Genomic DNA, 18,926 nt, shown 5'->3' on the forward strand with positions numbered 1-18,926 from the left:
ATACCATTGTGCCCTCCAAGCTCATCACTAAGCTAAGGACTCAGGGAATAAACACCTCCGTCTGAACTGGATCCTGGACTTCCTGACGGGCCATCCCCAGGTAGTGTGGTTCGGCGGCAACACATCCATCATGCTGACCTTAAACACGGGGGCCCCTCAGGGGTGCGTGCGTAGTCCCCTCCTGTACTCACTGTTCACCTACAACTGCGTAGCCATGCACGACTCCAACACCATCATTACATTTGCAGACAACACAAAGGTTATAAGCTCCATCACCGGCAACAATGAGACATCCTACAGCCTACAGAAAACGGAGGGCCGAGCACGCCCCCATCCACATCGAAGCGGCTGTTGTGGAACGGGTCGAGAGCTTCAAGTTTATCGGTGTTCATATCACTAAGGAACTATCATGGTCCACACATTAAACACAGTGGTGAAGAGGGCACAGCAATGGCTCTTCCCCCTCAGGAGGCTGAAAAGATTTGGCATGGGCCCTTAGATCGTCAAAATGTTCTACAGCTGCACCATTGAGAGCATCTTGTGTTAAGGTGAGTGAATGAGGACCCAAAAGCGAACTAACTTAAACAGAGCTTCTTTAATAACCAAACATAGGTAGGCTCAGATAGACCGGCAGATTCCGACAGGACAGGACAAGGTTACAGCAAACATGACGATAGTCTGGCTCAGGCATGAAACACAAACAAACAAGAATCCGACAAGGACAGGAGCAGAAACAGAGAGAGATATAGGGACCTAATCAGAGGGAAACAGGGAACAGGTGGGGAACGGGTAGTTAGAGGAGACAAGGGACAGCTGGGGGAAAGCGGGGGAGAAAAGGTAACATAACAACGACCAGCAGAGGGAGACAGGGTGAAGGGAAAGGACAGAGACAAGACACAACATGACAGTACCCCCCCACTCACCGAGCGCCTCCTGGCGCACTCGAGGAGGAAACCTGGCGGCACCGGAGGAAATCCTCGATCAGCGCACGGTCCAGCACGTCCCGAGAGGGAACCCAACTCCTCTCCTCAGGACCGTACCCCTCCCAATCGACAAGGTACTGGTGACCACGGCCCCGTGGACGCATGTCCAAAATCCTGCGGACCCTGTAGATGGGTGCGCCCTCGACAAGGATGGGGGGGGGGGGGGGAAGACGAGCGGGGGCGCGAAGAACGGGCTTAATACAGGAGACATGGAAGACCGGGTGGACGCGACGAAGGTATCGCGGAAGAAGAAGTCGAACTGCGACAGGATTAATGACCCGAGAAATACGGAACGGACCAATGAACCGCGGGGTCAACTTGCGAGAAGCCGTCTTAAGGGGAAGGTTCTGAGTGGAGAGCCAAACTCTCTGACCGCGACAATATCTAGGACTCTTAGTTCTACGCTTATTAGCAGCCCTCACAGTCTGCGTCCTATAACGGCAAAGTGCAGACCTGACCCTCTTCCAGGTGCGCTCGCAACGTTGGACAAAAGCCTGAGCGGAGGGGACGCTGGACTCGGCGAACTGAGATGAGAACAGCGGAGGCTGGTACCCGAGGCTACTCTGAAAAGGAGATAGCCCGGTCGCAGACGAAGGAAGCGAGTTGTGGGCGTATTCTGCCCAGGGGAGCTGTTCTGACCAAGACGCAGGGTTGCGAAAAGAAAGACTGCGTAAGATGCGACCAATAGTCTGATTGGCCCGTTCTGCTTGACCGTTAGACTGGGGGTGAAAGCCGGAAGAGAGACTGACGGAAGCCCCAATCAAACGGCAAAACTCCCTCCAAAATTGAGACGTGAATTGCGGACCTCTGTCCGAAACGACGTCTGACGGAAGGCCATGAATTCTGAAAACATTCTCGATGATGATTTGTGCCGTCTCTTTAGCAGAAGGAAGCTTAGCAAGGGGAATGAAATGGGCCGCCTTAGAGAACCTATCGACAACCGTAAGAATAACAGTCTTCCCCGCTGACGAAGGCAGTCCGGTGACAAAATCTAAGGCGATGTGAGACCACGGTCGAGAGGGAATAGGAAGCGGCCTGAGACGGCCGGCAGGAGGAGAGTTACCGGACTTAGTCTGCGCGCAGACCGAACAAGCAGCCACGAAACGACGCGTGTCATGCTCCCGGGTGGGCCACCAAAAACGCTGGCGAATGGAAGCAAGCGTACCCCGAACGCCAGGGTGGCCGGCTAACTTGGCAGAGTGAGCCCACTGAAGAACGGCCAGACGAGTAGGAACGGGAACGAAAAGAAGGTTCCTAGGACAAGCGCGCGGCGACGGAGTGTGAGTGAGCGCTTGTTTTACCTGCCTCTCAATTCCCCAGACAGTCAACCCGACAACACGCCCCTCAGGGAGAATCCCCTCGGGGTCAGTGGAGGCTACTGAAGAACTGAAGAGACGAGACAAAGCATCAGGCTTGGTGTTCTTAGAGCCCGGACGATAAGAAATCACGAACTCGAAACGAGCGAAAAACAGCGCCCAACGCGCCTGACGCGCATTAAGTCGTTTGGCAGAACGGATGTACTCAAGGTTCCTATGGTCAGTCCAAACGACAAAAGGAACGGTCGCCCCCTCCAACCACTGTCGCCATTCGCCTAGGGCTAACCGGATGGCGAGCAGTTCGCGGTTACCCACATCATAGTTACGTTCCGACGGCGACAGGCGATGAGAAAAATACGCGCATGGGTGGACCTTGTCGTCAGAGAGGGAGCGCTGAGAAAGAATGGCTCCCACGCCCACCTCTGACGCGTCAACCTCGACAACGAACTGTCTAGAGACGTCAGGTGTAACAAGGATAGGAGCGGATGTAAAACGATTCTTGAGGAGATCAAAAGCTCCCTGGGCGGAAACGGACCACTTAAAGCACGTCTTGACAGAAGTAAGGGCTGTGAGAGGAGCGGCCACCTGACCGAAATTACGGATGAAACGACGATAGAAGTTCGCGAAGCCGAGAAAGCGCTGCAGCTCGACGCGTGACTTAGGGACGGGCCAATCAATGACAGCTTGGACTTTAGCGGGATCCATCTTAATGCCTTCAGCGGAAATAACAGAACCGAGAAATGTGACGGAGGAGGCATGAAAAGTGCACTTCTCAGCCTTCACAAAAAGACAATTCTCTAAAAGGCGCTGGAGGACACGTCGAACGTGCTGAACATGAATCTGGAGTGACGGTGAAAAAATCAGGATATCGTCAAGGTAAACGAAAACAAAGATGTTCAGCATGTCTCTCAGGACATCATTGACTAATGCCTGAAAGACAGCTGGAGCGTTAGCGAGGCCGAAAGGAAGAACCCGGTATTCAAAGTGCCCTAACGGAGTGTTAAACGCCGTCTTCCACTCGTCCCCCTCCCTGATGCGCACGAGATGGTAAGCGTTACGAAGGTCCAACTTAGTGAAAAACCTGGCTCCCTGCAGGATCTCGAAGGCTGAAGACATAAGAGGAAGCGGATAACGATTCTTAACTGTTATGTCATTCAGCCCTCGATAATCTATGCAGGGGCGCAGAGACCCGTCCTTCTTCTTGACAAAAAAAAACCCCGCTCCGGCGGGAGAGGAGGAGGGGACTATGGTACCGGCGTCAAGAGCTACAGACAAATAATCCTCGAGAGCCTTACGTTCGGGAGCCGACAGAGAGTATAGTCTACCCCGGGGGGGAGTGGTTCCCGGAAGGAGATCAATACTACAATCATACGACCGGTGTGGAGGAAGAGAGGTGGCCCTGGACCGACTGAACACCGTGCGCAGATCGTGATATTCCTCCGGCACCCCTGTCAAATCACCAGGCTCCTCCTGTGAAGAAGAGACAGAGGAAACAGGAGGGATAGCAGACATTAAACATTTCACATGACAAGAGACGTTCCAGGAGAGGATAGAATTACTAGACCAATTAATGGAAGGATTATGACAAACTAGCCAGGGATGGCCCAAAACAACAGGTGTAAAAGGTGAACGAAAAATCAAAAAAGAAATGGTTTCGCTATGATTACCAGAAACAGTGAGGGTTAAAGGTAGCGTCTCACGCTGAATCCTGGGGAGAGGACTACCATCCAGGGCGAACAAGGCCGTGGACTCCCTTAACTGTCTGAGAGGAATGTCATGTTCCCGAGCCCAGGTCTCGTCCATAAAACAGCCCTCCGCCCCAGAGTCTATTAAGGCACTGCAGGAAGCTGACGAACCGGTCCAGCGTAGATGGACCGACAAGGTAGTGCAGGATCTTGAAGGAGAGACAGGAGTAGTAGCGCTCACCAGTAGCCCTCCGCTTACTGATGAGCTCTGGCTTTTACTGGACATGAAGTGACAAAATGACCAGCAGAACCGCAATAGAGACAGAGGCGGTTGGTGATTCTCCGTTCCCTCTCCTTAGTCGAGATGCGGATACCTCCCAGCTGCATAGGCTCAGTTCCCGAGCCGGCAGAGGAAGATGGTAGTGATGCGGAGAGGGGGGCAACGGAGAACGCGAGCTCCTTTCCACGAGCTCGGTGACGCAGATCAACCCGTCGCTCAATGCGAATAGCGAGTTCAATCAGGGAATCCACGCTGGAAGGGACCTCCCGGGAGAGAATCTCATCCTTTACCTCTGCGCGGAGACCCTCCAGAAAACGAGCGAGCAAAGCCGGCTCGTTCCAGCCACTGGAGGCAGCAAGAGTGCGAAACTCAATAGAGTAGTCTGTTATGGATCGATTACCTTGACATAGGGAAGACAGGGCCCTGGAAGCCTCCTCCCCAAAAACAGATCGATCAAAAACCCGTATCATCTCCTCCTTAAAGTCCTGATACTGGTTAGTACACTCAGCCCTTGCCTCCCAGATTGCCGTGCCCCACTCACGAGCCCGTCCAATAAGGAGAGATATGACGTAGGCGACACGAGCAGTGCTCCTGGAGTAAGTGTTGGGCTGGAGAGAAAACACAATATCACACTGGGTGAGGAACGAGCGGCATTCAGTGGGCTCCCCAGAGTAACACGGCGGGTTATTGATTCTGGGCTCCGGAGATTCGAAAGCCCTGGAAGTGGCCGGTGGATCGAGGCGGAGATGGTGAACCTGTTCCGTGAGGTTGGAGACTTGGGTGGCCAGGGTCTCAACGGCATGTCGAGCAGCAGACACTTCCTGCTCGTGTCTGCCTAGCATCGCTCCCTGGATTCCGACGGCTGAGTGGAGAGGATCCGAAGTCGCTGGGTCCATTCTTGGTCGGATTCTTCTGTTAAGGTGAGTGAATGAGGACCCAAAAGCGAACTAACTTAAACAGAGCTTCTTTAATAACCAAACATAGGTAGGCTCAGATAGACCGGCAGATTCCGACAGGACAGGACAAGGTTACAGCAAACATGACGATAGTCTGGCTCAGGCATGAAACACAAACAAACAAGAATCCGACAAGGACAGGAGCAGAAACAGAGAGAGATATAGGGACCTAATCAGAGGGAAACAGGGAACAGGTGGGGAACGGGTAGTTAGAGGAGACAAGGGACAGCTGGGGGAAAGCGGGGGAGAAAAGGTAACATAACAACGACCAGCAGAGGGAGACAGGGTGAAGGGAAAGGACAGAGACAAGACACAACATGACATCTTGACTGGCTGCATCACCGCTTGGTATGGCAACTGCTTGAACAGGTTATTTTATGCTAGTGGTTGTATTAATTTGAGATCTATCGCATCCCACAACTGTCCCAGACTATGTTTGGAATAATTATTATCTTACAGAATAGGTCAACTTTTGTACTATGGGGAATAGTAGATTGATATAGGCTAGTCCTTTGGCTGTTCATTAGGCCTACTCATCTTTTTGGCTGACAAAAAGTAAATGTGGACAGTTCTTCCAATATCTTCAATATGCGCCTCGGAATTGGATAAGGACGCGTGCAGTTGCATTCCCGATGTGTCCGTCTTCACTTGTAAACTGTGAGAAAGACCCGATCACGTGACGGAGAGCCATGTGAGTGAGAGGTGGGTGCTTCGGCATGCAGCCGGGAGAAGGGAATTGTAATTATTATAGTCAGCCCAAGGGCACAACGACCACTAGCCTCAAAAGACATGGATTTTTTTTTTAAGGGGCATTACAGTCACACAAAGGGGATGCAGCCAGGAAATTGTGAAATTGTGAACTAAAGACTGATGAAGTGTGTAAAGCCTGCGCAAAAAAAAACTAAGCAGAGCTCATGCCTTTCATGGGACTTTTTTCAAATCAGAGTCAAATCATCTAACTTTAGAATGTATTAAAAATCTAAACATATAGCATCACAACTAAAGTTACATAAATAACTCTAAATGAAGCATATAGGGGTACCTATTTCTTTGTTAGCCGCTCAACACTGAATAGCAGCATGTGCACACTCCCTCAAATCGATTGGAGAAAATATCCTTTCTATTTTATTCAGCTACGTTCAATTGTATTCTTCAAACTATAAAATAATATAAAATAATGCCACAGAATTCTACACAAATCTTGTCTGCTAAATTAACTAGTGTAGCCCACAGCCATAATGCAAAGCCAGATCAGGGCCTTACAAGGACAACTCAGAGTATACTACTCTGTTCTTCTGAAATAGACTACATTTTCTTCACATCATATTTATTTAGACCAGTTTAAACTGGTCACGGCCGGTTGTGGCACAGCCCGGGAACAAACCCGGATCTGTATTAACGCCTCTAGCACTGCTTGCGATGCAGTACCTTAGACTGATGCGCCATCCGGGAGGCCCTATAAGTGTTTGTTAATTAACGGTCAATTACCGTGAGACCTGCGGTTATTTGCTTGACAATCACCAGCTGACATGACCACCACAGCCCTAGGTCCGACCCGGTACTAGATGGGTGTACCTAATAAACTGTCCCCTCACTGTATGTAGACCACCTTCAATAGATGATAGATAGTCAATGAACCTCAACTGCTTCTGTATATTAGGCTGGTTCCTTTCCTAAACCTTTATCAATAAAAAATAAAACAAACGGCACAGATTCAAACCCAAGACTGGTACACTAACGTTACCGAACACTCTATTACACAGGTTTTCTCAGGCCAACGGGAGGAAAAATCTGGGAGAATATTGTAAGATTCGTCAAGACTAAAGATAACTGTGAATGAACAAATATGTTGAGGGTGTTGCGTGTGATTCACAGCAAAACAGTCCTATATCTATCCATCTATCTCTCTGTGGTTAGTCCCCGTTCCATGTCGAGCATTAAGAAGTGTCGGCCGTTTGAATTGAATCACAGTGTTTTGAAGTGAGGACACAGCTGGTGGAACAGAGTGCTCTGTGTGTAAGAGAGAGTGAGTGAGAAAGGGAGAGAGAGATTGAGAGAGAGAGAGAGAGAGAAAGAGAGAGAGAGAGAGAGAGAGAGAGAGAGAGAGAGAGAGAGAGAGAGAGAGAGCGAGAGAGAGAGAGAGAGAGAGAGAGCGAGATGAAGAGTTGGAGAGCGAGACAAAAAGAGAGACGTAGAGAAAATGAATACGAGAGAGAGAGAGCTCCAGCTGCTTAAGTATGAGAGTTGAAGTGAGGAGGCTCAATGTCAATCCTGTTCCAATTTGTGTTTCTGTGTATTTTTTACGTTATCTGCAGAGGAAATGCTGCCCTTTCTAAGTGGGCAATCTAAATGGCACTTTCAGAGCGCCGCTAAGAAGGAGCAGATTGATGAGGAATGAGAGGGTTGGATTCAGAAAGCTCATCAAGGGTGAATCCCAAATGGCACCCTATTCCCTACATAGTGCACTACTTTTGTCCAGGACCTATTGGGCTCTGTTCATAAGTAGTGCACAATGTAGGGAATACGGTGCCATTTGGGACGTAGTCATAATGTTATCTCCCTCAATCGAACTTTCATCCTAGCGGCTAGAGTGTTGGGGCAGTAACCAAAAAAATCTGTCGATGTGGCCTTGAGCAAGGTACATAACCCTACTTTGCTCCAGGGGCGCCATACTACCATGACTGACCCTGAAAAACAACACATTTCACTGCATCAATTCTAAACAGTCTTTTTTTTTCTTTTTCTTTTTTTACAATGCCAGCGCAAATTATGTATGAAACATGTTGCGTAAGATGTTTTTAGATTCTTGGATGATTTTGCAGCAGGAAATCAGTTATTAATTATCTTCTTTTATCAGATATAATAAGCCTGTGCCGTTGTTACTCAGACACTGAGGAGGACTGAAGTATGGTGAAATTAACAGGGAAATGTTTCAAATCAAATAATTCCCATTCAGTGTGTGTATGTGTCTGTCAGTGGAGGCTGGTGGGAGGAGCTATAGGAGGACGAGCTCATTGTAATGGCTGGAATGGAATCAATGGAACGGTATCAAACGTTTGGTTTCCGCATGTTTGATAACGTTCCATTTATTCCATTCCAACCATTACAATGAGCTCGTCCTCCTATAGCTCCTCCCACCAGCCTCCACTGGGGTGTGTGTGTGTGTGCGTTCGTGCGTGCCCATGGTGGGTATGGGTAGGAGGTAAAGACAGTCATCTCTGAAAGTCAGCTTTCATACAATATACAGCCTCACGGACAATCCTAAAAGCATGTATAGAACTGTATAGATGTTAACCACACTAAAACACTTGTTGATTCATCATTCAACACGCTGTGGGTCTTAATGCGTTTAAGCCTCTTAGTTTGCATGCTAATGAAGCAGTAGACCTAAGCAGTAGACTAACGGATGAGGCTTTTTCTCTCTCTCTCTCTATGTGTGTGTGTGTGTGTGTGTGTGTGTGTGTGTGTGTGTGTGTGTGTGTGTGTGTGTGTGTGTGTGTGTGTGTGTGTGTGTGTGTGTAAAAGCATAATTGATGTGATATTCAAGTGTTCAACCCCTAAACTAGATCCAGCTAAAACATGCCTGTGTGTGATTCTATGTAACCGTCCTCCACCTGTGTCTATTCACAAGCTAGTCCCAATGGGAGTTTGAATTGAATACAACACACTGAAATCAGTTAGCTTTCCTAACTACAAATTCGGATTTGCTTACTTTGCACATAAGAGCATTTACCCCACCTCATGTATAGGCTTGTCAAAGTTACTGCTGAGGAATACACACGTTAGAAAGTGGACTGATTTTTCATACATACATTTAATCAAAGTTATGATTTCAACCTGGACATGAAAAGAATGCTTACACAAGTATTCAGACCCTTTACTCAGTACTTTGTTGAAGCACCTTTGGCAGCGATTACAGCCTTGAGTTTTCTTGGGTATGACGCTACAAGCTTGTCACACCTGTATTTGGGAAGTTTCTTCCATTCTTCTCTGCAGATCTTCTCAAGCTCTGTCAGGTTGGATGGGGAGCGTCGCTGCAAAGCTATTTTCAGGTCTCCAGAGATGTTCGATCGGGTTCAAGTTCTGGCTCTGGCTGGGCCACTCAAGGACATTCAGAGTCTTGTCCTAAAGCCACTCCTGCGTTGTCTTGGCTGTGTGCTTAGGGTCGTTGTCCTGTTGGAAGGTGAACATACACCCCAGCCTGAGATCCCGAGCACTCTGGAGCAGGTTTTCATCAAGGATCTCTCTGTACTTTGCTCCATTCATCTTTCCTTCGATCCTGACTGCTCTCCCAGTCCCTGCTGCTGAAAAACATCCACACAGCATGATGGTGCTGCCACCTCCATGCTTCATTGTAGGGATGTTGCCAGGTTTCCTCTAGACGTGACGCCTGGAATTCAGGCCAAAGAGTTCTATATTGGTTTCATCAGGCCAGATAATCTTGTTTCTCATGGTCTGAGAGTCCATTAGGTGCCTTTTGGCAAACTCCAAGTGGGCTGTTGTGCCTTTTACTGAGGAGTGGCTTCCGTTTGGCCACTCTACCATAAAGGCCTGATTGGTGGAGTGCTGCAGAGATGGTTGTCCTCCTGGAAGGTTCTCCCATCTCCACAGAGGAATTCTAGAGCTCTGTCAGAGTGACCATTGGGTTCTTGGTCAACTCCCTGACCAAGGCCCTTCTCCCTCGATTGCTCAGTTTGGCCAGGCGGACAGCTCTAGGAAGAGTCTTGATGGTTCCAAACTTCTTCCATTTAAGAATGATGGAGGCCACTGCTTCTTTGGGGCCTTTGATGCTGCACAAACATTTTGCTACTCTTCCACCAGATCTGTGCCTCGACACAATCCTCTCTCAGAGCTCTACGGACAATTCCTTCGACCTCATGGCTTGGTTTTTGCTCTGACATGCACTGTCAACTGTGGGAACTTATATAGACAGGAGTGTGCCTTTCCAAATCATGTCCAATCAATTGAATTTACCACAGGTGGACGCCAATCAAGTTGTAGAAACATCTCAAGGATGCTCAATGGAAACAGTATGCACCTGAGCTCAATTTCAAGTCTCATAGCAAAGGGTCTGAATACTTATGTAAATAAGGTCTGTTTTAAAAATATATAAATTAGCTAACATTTAAAATAAAATAAAACGTTTTTTGCTTCATCATTATGGGGCATTATGTGTAGATTGATGAGGATGTTTTTTATTTAATCTATTCTATAATAAGGCTGTAACGTAAAAAAAAATGTGTAAAAAGTCAAGGGGTCTGAATACTTTCCAAATGCAGTGTAACTACAAGAGAGTGGGGGATACCCCATGAATAACGGCCATCTTTGATGCAAAGTCTCACCTTTGACCTCTCCTAGGAGCTTGCTGGCATTCAGTCTCTCCATCCTGTCTTTCCAGTCTTTAGACAGAAGTCTCTCCATACAGGTCGACTCTACAGGAGGAGAGAGGAGGAGAGGAACACACAAGATAGTATCCTGGTTCTGTCACTCAAGGTACATGTGATTGGCTGAGCAGAATGCGATGGAAACCACTCCACTAAATCTCTCAATGGGTCTCTTTACATTCTCTGAATATTATGTTCAGCATTCATCTCTATGCCCCCAGTGTGTATGAGAGAGAGAGAGAGAGATACCGGAGACGTCAAGCAGTCAAGACGGCATTCTTCTCTTCCAGTATGGAAACCCCCCAAAGGGATTTTCTAGATACAAAATGGTTAAGTGGACAATGGCTCATCTGTGGGACTAGATCCTAACAAAAGGACAAGTATTCATAAGCACATGGGCATTTGAACGGCTTCATTTTTTGTTTGAGAGGTCTATTGTGGTCATGAGGCTCTCAAAAGGATTGAATACAACTAACTTGGTGCGCGTGTCCCAAGTGGCACCCTATCCCCTATGTAGTGCACTACTTTTGACCAGGACCCTATGGGAATAGGGTGCCATTTGAGACACATGTTATTCAGCCCCATTAAAGCCTAGCATGTTAACACTGGATTATGATTATTGTAAATAAGTTCATGCGGGTGCGGGATCACATGGGATGAACACGAACAATGGTCAATTAAAAGGGAGGCAATGTATGCGTTCCCAATGGCACCCTATTCCTTATGTAGTGCACTACTTTAACCAAAGTAATGCACTACTTTTAACCAAAGTAGTGCAATACTTTTAACCAAAGTAATGCACTATGTATGAGATGCAGCCCATAAGAAACTAAATGTAAATACCTACAAAAGAGGCGAACTTCAAAACATATTTCAAATTCCAAAAGGCCTTTCCCACCCTGTGTACTCAAAACATGGAAGTCCAATTCCTAATAACAAGATGCAATTTTGCCGTCAAAATCCCCTGTAATTTGTTGATAATTTGTCTTCTCAACCTGAAAGGACGCCTAGCTTGACATATACTGTATATATTTGGTAGACTATTTACAACCAAGGGAAGAGTGTCTTTCTCCCACTATGAGAGCTAAACATACAGTCTGTTAGGCCTCACATAAAACACAATTAGAGGGAGGATTTATAGACGCACTTAGGGAAAGAAAATACAACCTGTATCTCTACTCTACGTCTGTGCTTTGGCGCTGTACGAGGGAAACGTGGGTGTCTGTGTGTGTGGGGGGGGGGGGGGGGTTTATACGATTTATACCCCCCCACGCTGATGAACATCTGAAGAGAGAAGGAGGAAGAAGGGAGAGCGAGACGCAGGAGGATGGAGAGGAGAAGAGAGGAGTAAATGAGGATGGAGAGGAGAAGAGAGGAGTAAATGAGGATGGAGAGGAGAAGAGAGGAGTAAATGAGGATGAGAGGAGAAGAGAGGAGTAAATGAGGATGGAGAGGAGAAGAGAGGAGTAAAATTAGGATGGAGAGGAGAAGAGAGGAGTAAAAGGTGGATGGAGAGGAGAAGAGAGGAGTAAATGAGGATGGAGAGGAGAAGAGAGGAGTAAATGAGGATGGAGAGGAGAAGAGAGGAGTAAAATGAGGATGGAGAGGAGAAGAGAGGAGTAAATGAGGATGAGAGGAGAAGAGAGGAGTAAATGAGGATGAGAGGAGAAGAGAGGAGTAAATGAGGATGGAGAGGAGAAGAGAGGAGTAAAATTAGGATGGAGAGGAGAAGAGAGGAGTAAAAGGTGGATGGAGAGGAGAAGAGAGGAGTAAATGAGGATGGAGAGGAGAAGAGAGGAGTAAATGAGGATGAGAGGAGAAGAGAGGAGTAAATGAGGATGGAGAGGAGAAGAGAGGAGTAAAATGAGGATGGAGAGGAGAAGAGAGGAGTAAATGAGGATGGAGAGGAGAAGAGAGGAGTAAAATGAGGATGGAGAGGAGAAGGGAGGAGTAAATGAGGATGGAGAGGAGAAGAGAGGAGTAAATGAGGATGGAGAGGAGAAGAGAGGAGTAAAATGAGGATGGAGAGGAGAAGAGAGGAGTAAATGAGGATGAGAGGAGAAGAGAGGAGTAAATGAGGATGGAGAGGAGAAGAGAGGAGTAAATGAGGATGAGAGGAGAAGAGAGGAGTAAATGAGGATGGAGAGGAGAAGAGAGGAGTAAAATGAGGATGGAGAGGAGAAGAGAGGAGTAAATGAGGATGAGAGGAGAAGAGAGGAGTAAATGAGGATGGAGAGGAGAAGAGAGGAGTAAAATTAGGATGGAGAGGAGAAGAGAGGAGTAAATGAGGATGAGAGGAGAAGAGAGGAGTAAATGAGGATGGAGAGGAGAAGAAAGGAGTAAAATGAGGATGGAGAGGAGAAGAGAGGAGTAAAATGAGGATGGAGAGGAGAAGAGAGGAGTAGAGGAGGATGGAGAGGAGAAGAGAGGAGTAAATGAGGATGAGAGGAGAAGAGAGGAGTAAATGAGGATGGAGAGGAGAAGAGAGGAGTAAAATTAGGATGGAGAGGAGAAGAGAGGAGTAAATGAGGATGAGAGGAGAAGAGAGGAGTAAAATGAGGATGGAGAGGAGAAGAGAGGAGTAAAATGAGGATGAGAGGAGAAGAGAGGAGTAAATGAGGATGAGAGGAGAAGAGAGGAGTAAATGAGGATGGAGAGGAGAAGAGAGGAGTAAAATTAGGATGGAGAGGAGAAGAGAGGAGTAAAAGGTGGATGGAGAGGAGAAGAGAGGAGTAAATGAGGATGGAGAGGAGAAGAGAGGAGTAAATGAGGATGAGAGGAGAAGAGAGGAGTAAATGAGGATGGAGAGGAGAAGAGAGGAGTAAAATGAGGATGGAGAGGAGAAGAGAGGAGTAAATGAGGATGAGAGGAGAAGAGAGGAGTAAATGAGGATGGAGAGGAGAAGAGAGGAGTAAATGAGGATGAGAGGAGAAGAGAGGAGTAAATGAGGATGGAGAGGAGAAGAGAGGAGTAAAATGAGGATGGAGAGGAGAAGAGAGGAGTAAATGAGGATGAGAGGAGAAGAGAGGAGTAAATGAGGATGGAGAGGAGAAGAGAGGAGTAAAATTAGGATGGAGAGGAGAAGAGAGGAGTAAATGAGGATGAGAGGAGAAGAGAGGAGTAAATGAGGATGGAGAGGAGAAGAAAGGAGTAAAATGAGGATGGAGAGGAGAAGAGAGGAGTAAAATGAGGATGGAGAGGAGAAGAGAGGAGTAGAGGAGGATGGAGAGGAGAAGAGAGGAGTAAATGAGGATGAGAGGAGAAGAGAGGAGTAAATGAGGATGGAGAGGAGAAGAGAGGAGTAAAATTAGGATGGAGAGGAGAAGAGAGGAGTAAATGAGGATGAGAGGAGAAGAGAGGAGTAAAATGAGGATGGAGAGGAGAAGAGAGGAGTAAAATGAGGATGGAGAGGAGAAGAGAGGAGTAAAGGAGGATGGAGAAGAGAGGAGTAAAAGGTGGATGGAGAGGAAAGAGAGGAGTAAATGAGGATGAGAGGAGAAGAGAGGAGTAAATGAGGATGGAGAGGAGAAGAGAGGAGTAAAATGAGGATGGAGAGGGGAAGAGTGGAGTAAAGGAGGATGGGAGGAGTAAATGAGGATGGAGAGGAGAAGAGAGGAGTAAAGGATGATGAGATGTGTTTTACCCTAGATGGGTCTCTATCTCTCCCTCCTTTCTTAACCCTACAGAGTGAGGTTCAAGTGATGTTTAGATTGGGGAATGGATAAAAATACCACACTGTCCACACCTTCCCAAAGTAGAGGAGCTATTCAGGTGATGAACGACTTGTGAACAAAGTCCAGAGAAGGGGAGAGAGGGAGAAGGGGAGCGAGAGGGAAAGAGGGAGAAGGGGAGAGAGAGTGAGAGAGAGGGAGAAGAGGAGAAAGGGAGAAGGGGCGAGAGGGAGAGAGATAGAAGGGGAGAGAGAGGGGGAAGGGAGAGAAGAGGACAGAGAGGGAGAGAAAATGAGAGAGGGAGAGGGGTAGAAAGGGAGAGAGAGAAGGAAAGAAAGAGGGAGAGGGAGAGAAGAGGAGAGGGAGGGAGAATGGGAGAGAGTGTGAGAAGGGTAAAGAGTGAGAGAGAGAGAGAGAAAGAGAGAGAGAGCGAGAGCGCGAGAGAGAGGGAGGGAGAGAAGGAGAGAAGGAGAAGGGGAGAGAAGGAGAGAAGGAGAAGGGGAGAGGGGGAGAGGGAGAGGGAGAGAGGGAGAGGGGAGGGAGAAGGGGAGAGGGAGAGAAGGGGAGAGAAAGGGAAGGGGAGAGAGAGAGGGAGAAGGGGAGAGAGTGAGGGAGAAGGGAAGAGAGAGAGGGAGAAGGGAAAAGAGAGAGGGAGAATGGGGAGAGAGAGAGGGAGAATGGGAGAGAGAGGGAGAACGGGAGAGCGAGGGAGAGAGAGGGAGCGAGAGAGAGAGAGAGGGAGCGAAGGAGAGAGAATGAGGGAGGGAGAAGTGGAGAGATAAGGGGAGAGATAAGGGGAGAGATAAGGAGAATTGGAGAGATAAGGAGAAGGGAGAGAGAGGGAAGGAGAGAGAGAGGGAGTAGGGGAAAATAGAATGAAGAAGGAAGAAACGGAGGGTGATGAAGAGGAAGAGAAGAAGGGAGGAGGAAGAAGAAGAGATAGGAGATGAGTGGGGGAGGAGGAAGAAAATAGGGAGGAGAAGAGGAAAAAGAGGAGGACCAGGAAGAGGAGATTGAGGCGGGAAGAAAGTCCCAAAGTGCTTCTATTTGTCTCATACACACACACACACAGACCCCAACACACACAGGCAGAGCTGTCATTGTAAATCTGTTGGGCCCGCCAAGTATCAGAGATTGTGCTTGGTGTAAACATACTTTTTATCACCTGGCTGCCTCAGCGTTGTGCCAAAAGCAAGTGTTTATGGTGTTTAACAGAAACCACAGACGTGTGACGGTGTGCAGCAGGCAAGCATCAACAGTCCTGGAGGGAGGACACTGCCAGGAGCTTAGAGCCAGCCTTAACTGCCTACAGCAGCCTCCCATGAGATCACCACTTGTAGAGAGGAGAGATATCATCCTTGTCTTTCTCTTGCTCCCTCTCTCACATACACACCTGGTAGCAAGCACGCAACACACAGCAAACACACACCAACAGTTGACCTAAACACTGATTTAAGGATGTGTGTGTGTGTGTGTGTGTGTGTGTGTGTGTGTGTGTGTGTGTGTGTGTGTGTGTGTGTGTGTGCTAAAGAGTGGATCTCTCCTTTCCTCTCTGGCCTGACTCCTGGTGTTTCTCCTTTCCTCTCTGGCCTGACTCCTGGTGTTTCTCCTTTCCTCTCTGGCCTGACTCCTGGTGTTTCTCCTTTCCTCTCTGGCCTGACTCCTGGTGTTTGGGCATACAGTATGTTGAGTTTTATGATTTCACTCTGACATAAATCCTCTGTCCAGTTGTTCTCTCTCTCCCTCTCCAACTGCACTATTGGGTACTGACCCCCTCCCACCTCTAAATAAAGTATAGTGTATGTTTCTGACACCCTTCTGCAATAGAAGTGGGCCAACAGTAGCTGGAGTAGCTGGGCCAACAGTAGCTGGGGCAACAGTAGCTGGATCAACAGTAGCTGGGGCAACAGTAGCTGGGGCAACAGTAGCTGTTGTTTTATTTCTCTACTCAGTCCATTTGATGTAGTAGGGGAGGAGAGTTGATTTGTCTGGTGGATCCTGACAGCTCTCTAGTTAGGCGTCAGTGCTCTAGGCATCATTAATTAACCATGGTGAGGAAAACATGTGCGAACACACACACATGAACACATAAACAAACAAACACACACACACACAGTCACACACACACACACACACACACACACACACACACACACACACACACACACACACACACACACACACACACACACACACACACACACAGTCACAGTCACACACACACACACACACACACACGCGCGAGTAAAACAGGCCGGGTGTGTACTGTAGCCAGCTAGCCACTGCAAGAGTAAAACAGGCCGGGTGTGTACTGTAGCCAGCTAGCCACTAAAAGATCTAAATGCTGTAAAACCATTAGAGGCCCAAGTCAGATGTGTGTTGTGTGTGTTAGCACGGTGTCCGTTACTGAGACACTATTTTCATGTGTCAGATGACACGTGCTCTGCATCTCGCTTTTGTTGGATCTAGCGGCCACGGGCTCCAGGGTGACGTTTCCCCTAGGTACAGATCTAGGATCTGCCAACCTTACCCGATCTTACCCTTAACCATTAGTGGGGTAAATGCAAAATTGACCCAAGATCAGCATCTTGGTGCAACTTAATCCTGGCCACGGTTGGAGAATGCCTGCAAGCAGGGTGGATGGGGGCTGGCTGAAGGGTGTTGTAGCATACTAGTCTCTCTGTACTATCTAGTCAACTGATCAACCAGTGACCCGCAAGCTTCCAACTTTCTACCTCAATTTTACCTGCACACTAGGGGCAGTAAAACTGTAGACCACTTTTATTTTAGTCACAGAAATGCATGCAAGGCCCTACCTCATCCTCCCTTCGGCAAATCTGACCACTATTCTCCTGCTTCTTGTTTACAAACAAAAGCTCAAACAGGAAGTACCAGTGATGTGCTCAATACGGAAGTGGTCTGATGAAGCAGACGCAAGGCTACAAGACTGTTTTGCTGGTACAGAGAGGGATATGTTCTGGGATTTTTTAGATAGCATTGAGGAGTTTCCACATCAGTCACGGGCTTCGTCAATAACTGCACAGATGATGTCGTCCCCCAAGTGACTATACGAACGTATACAGGCAATATCCATGCTGGGCTAAAGGCTAGCACTACTGCTTTCAAGGAAAGGGACACAGAGCATTGACGCTTACAATAAAGCCTGCTATGACCTCCGACGAGGCATCAAACATGCAAAAGGACCATTTTGGAGGACGGCTCCAACGCTTGCAGACTATAACGTATTACAAAAGGAAACCCAGCCGTATATTTTTTCAATTCTGCATCATTGTGAAGGGCTTGTAAGCAATTCAAGGTAAGTCTAAAGCCATTGTAACTGGCGCATATGTCAAATACAATTATATTTTAATTTCAAAACCGTTGGATTGGTGTATGAAGGGAAGAGGGTAGAAGTGTAAAAGGGTAGACATGTAGATGTATAGAGACGGGTAGAAGTGTAGAAGTGTAGAGAAGGGTAAACTTGTGTAAGTGTAGAAAGGTAGAAGTGTAAAGAAGGTTAGACGTGTGGAAAAGGGTAGAAGTGTAGAGAAGTGTAGAAGTGTAGAGAAGGGTAAACTTGTGTAAGTGTAGAAAGGTGGAAGTGTAAAGAAGGTTAGACGTGTGGAAAAGGGTAGAAGTGTAGAGAAGGGTAGAAGTCTAGAAGTGTAGAGAAGGGTAGAAGTCTAGAAGTGTAGAGAAGGGTAGAAGTCTAGAAGTGTAGAGAAGGGTAGAAGTCTAGAAGTGTAGAGAAGGGTAGAAGTCTAGAAGTGTAGAGAAGGGTAGAAGTCTAGAAGTGTAGAGAAGGGTAGTAGTTCAGTTGGATAGAAGTTCAGAATGATAGATGTGTAAAGAAAGGTAGAAGGGTAGAAGAGTAGAAGAGTAGAAATATAGAACAGGTTAGAGATGTAAAGGTGTTGAGAAAGGGTGGAAGTGTAGAAGTGTATAGACGGGTACACGTTTAGAAATTTAGAAAGGTAGAAGTGTAGAAGGATAGAGAAGGGGAGAAGTGTGGAGAAGGGTACACGTTTAGAAAGGTAGACGTTTAGAGAAGGGAAGGAGTTTAGAAGGATAGACGTGTAGAGGGGTAGAAGTGTAGAAGGATAGAGTAGGAGAAGTGTGGAGAAGGGTACACGTTTAGAAAGGTAGACGTTTAGAGAAGGGAAGGAGTTTAGAAGGATAGACGTGTAGAGGGGTAGAAGTGTAGAAGGATAGAGTAGGAGAAGTGTGGAGAAGGGTACACGTTTAGAAAGGTAGACGTTTAGAGAAGGGAAGGAGTTTAGAAGGATAGACGTGTAGAGGGGTAGAAGTGTAGAAGGATAGAGTAGGTGAGAAGTGTGGAGAAGAGTACACGTTTAGAAAGGTAGACGTTTAGAGAAGGGAAGGAGTTTAGAAGGATAGATGTGTAGAGGGGTAGAAGTGTAAAAAGGTAGCACAGGGTAGAAGTGTAGAGGTCTACAAGTGTAGAGAAAGGTAGAAGTGTAGAAGGGAAGAAAAGGGTATGAGTGTAGATGTGTAGAATTATAGAGAAGGGTGTAGAAAATGGTAGAAGTATAGAGAATGGTAGAAGGGTAGACTTTCAGAAGGATAGAAGTTCAGAAGGATAGAATTGTAGAGAAGGGTAGAAGTGTAGAAAAAGGCAAAAAAGGCAAAA

The 18,926-nt window shown here is 47.3% G+C and overlaps 1 protein-coding gene across 10 annotated transcripts in view; it reads right to left on the reverse strand.

Moving 5' to 3' along the window:
- Nucleotides 1-18,926, reverse strand: part of LOC110521284 (transcription factor SOX-6) — a 200,476-nt gene that overhangs the window by 77,547 nt on the left and 104,003 nt on the right. For 8 of the 10 annotated variants that reach the window (XM_090231108.1, XM_090231104.1, XM_090231105.1 and 5 more), the window contains one exon: nt 10,563-10,652. The exons of the other annotated variants lie outside the window; for them this stretch is intronic. In XM_090231108.1, the coding sequence (XP_090087234.1) occupies nt 10,563-10,652 (90 nt within the window). The remainder of the gene's footprint in view (nt 1-10,562; nt 10,653-18,926) is intronic. 10 annotated transcript variants of the gene reach the window in all.

The sequence above is a fragment of the Oncorhynchus mykiss genome, chromosome 4 (assembly GCF_057628025.1).
Source record: "Oncorhynchus mykiss isolate SJ-2025 chromosome 4, ASM5762802v1, whole genome shotgun sequence".
In the NCBI taxonomy this organism is placed as follows: Eukaryota; Metazoa; Chordata; class Actinopteri; order Salmoniformes; family Salmonidae; genus Oncorhynchus; species Oncorhynchus mykiss.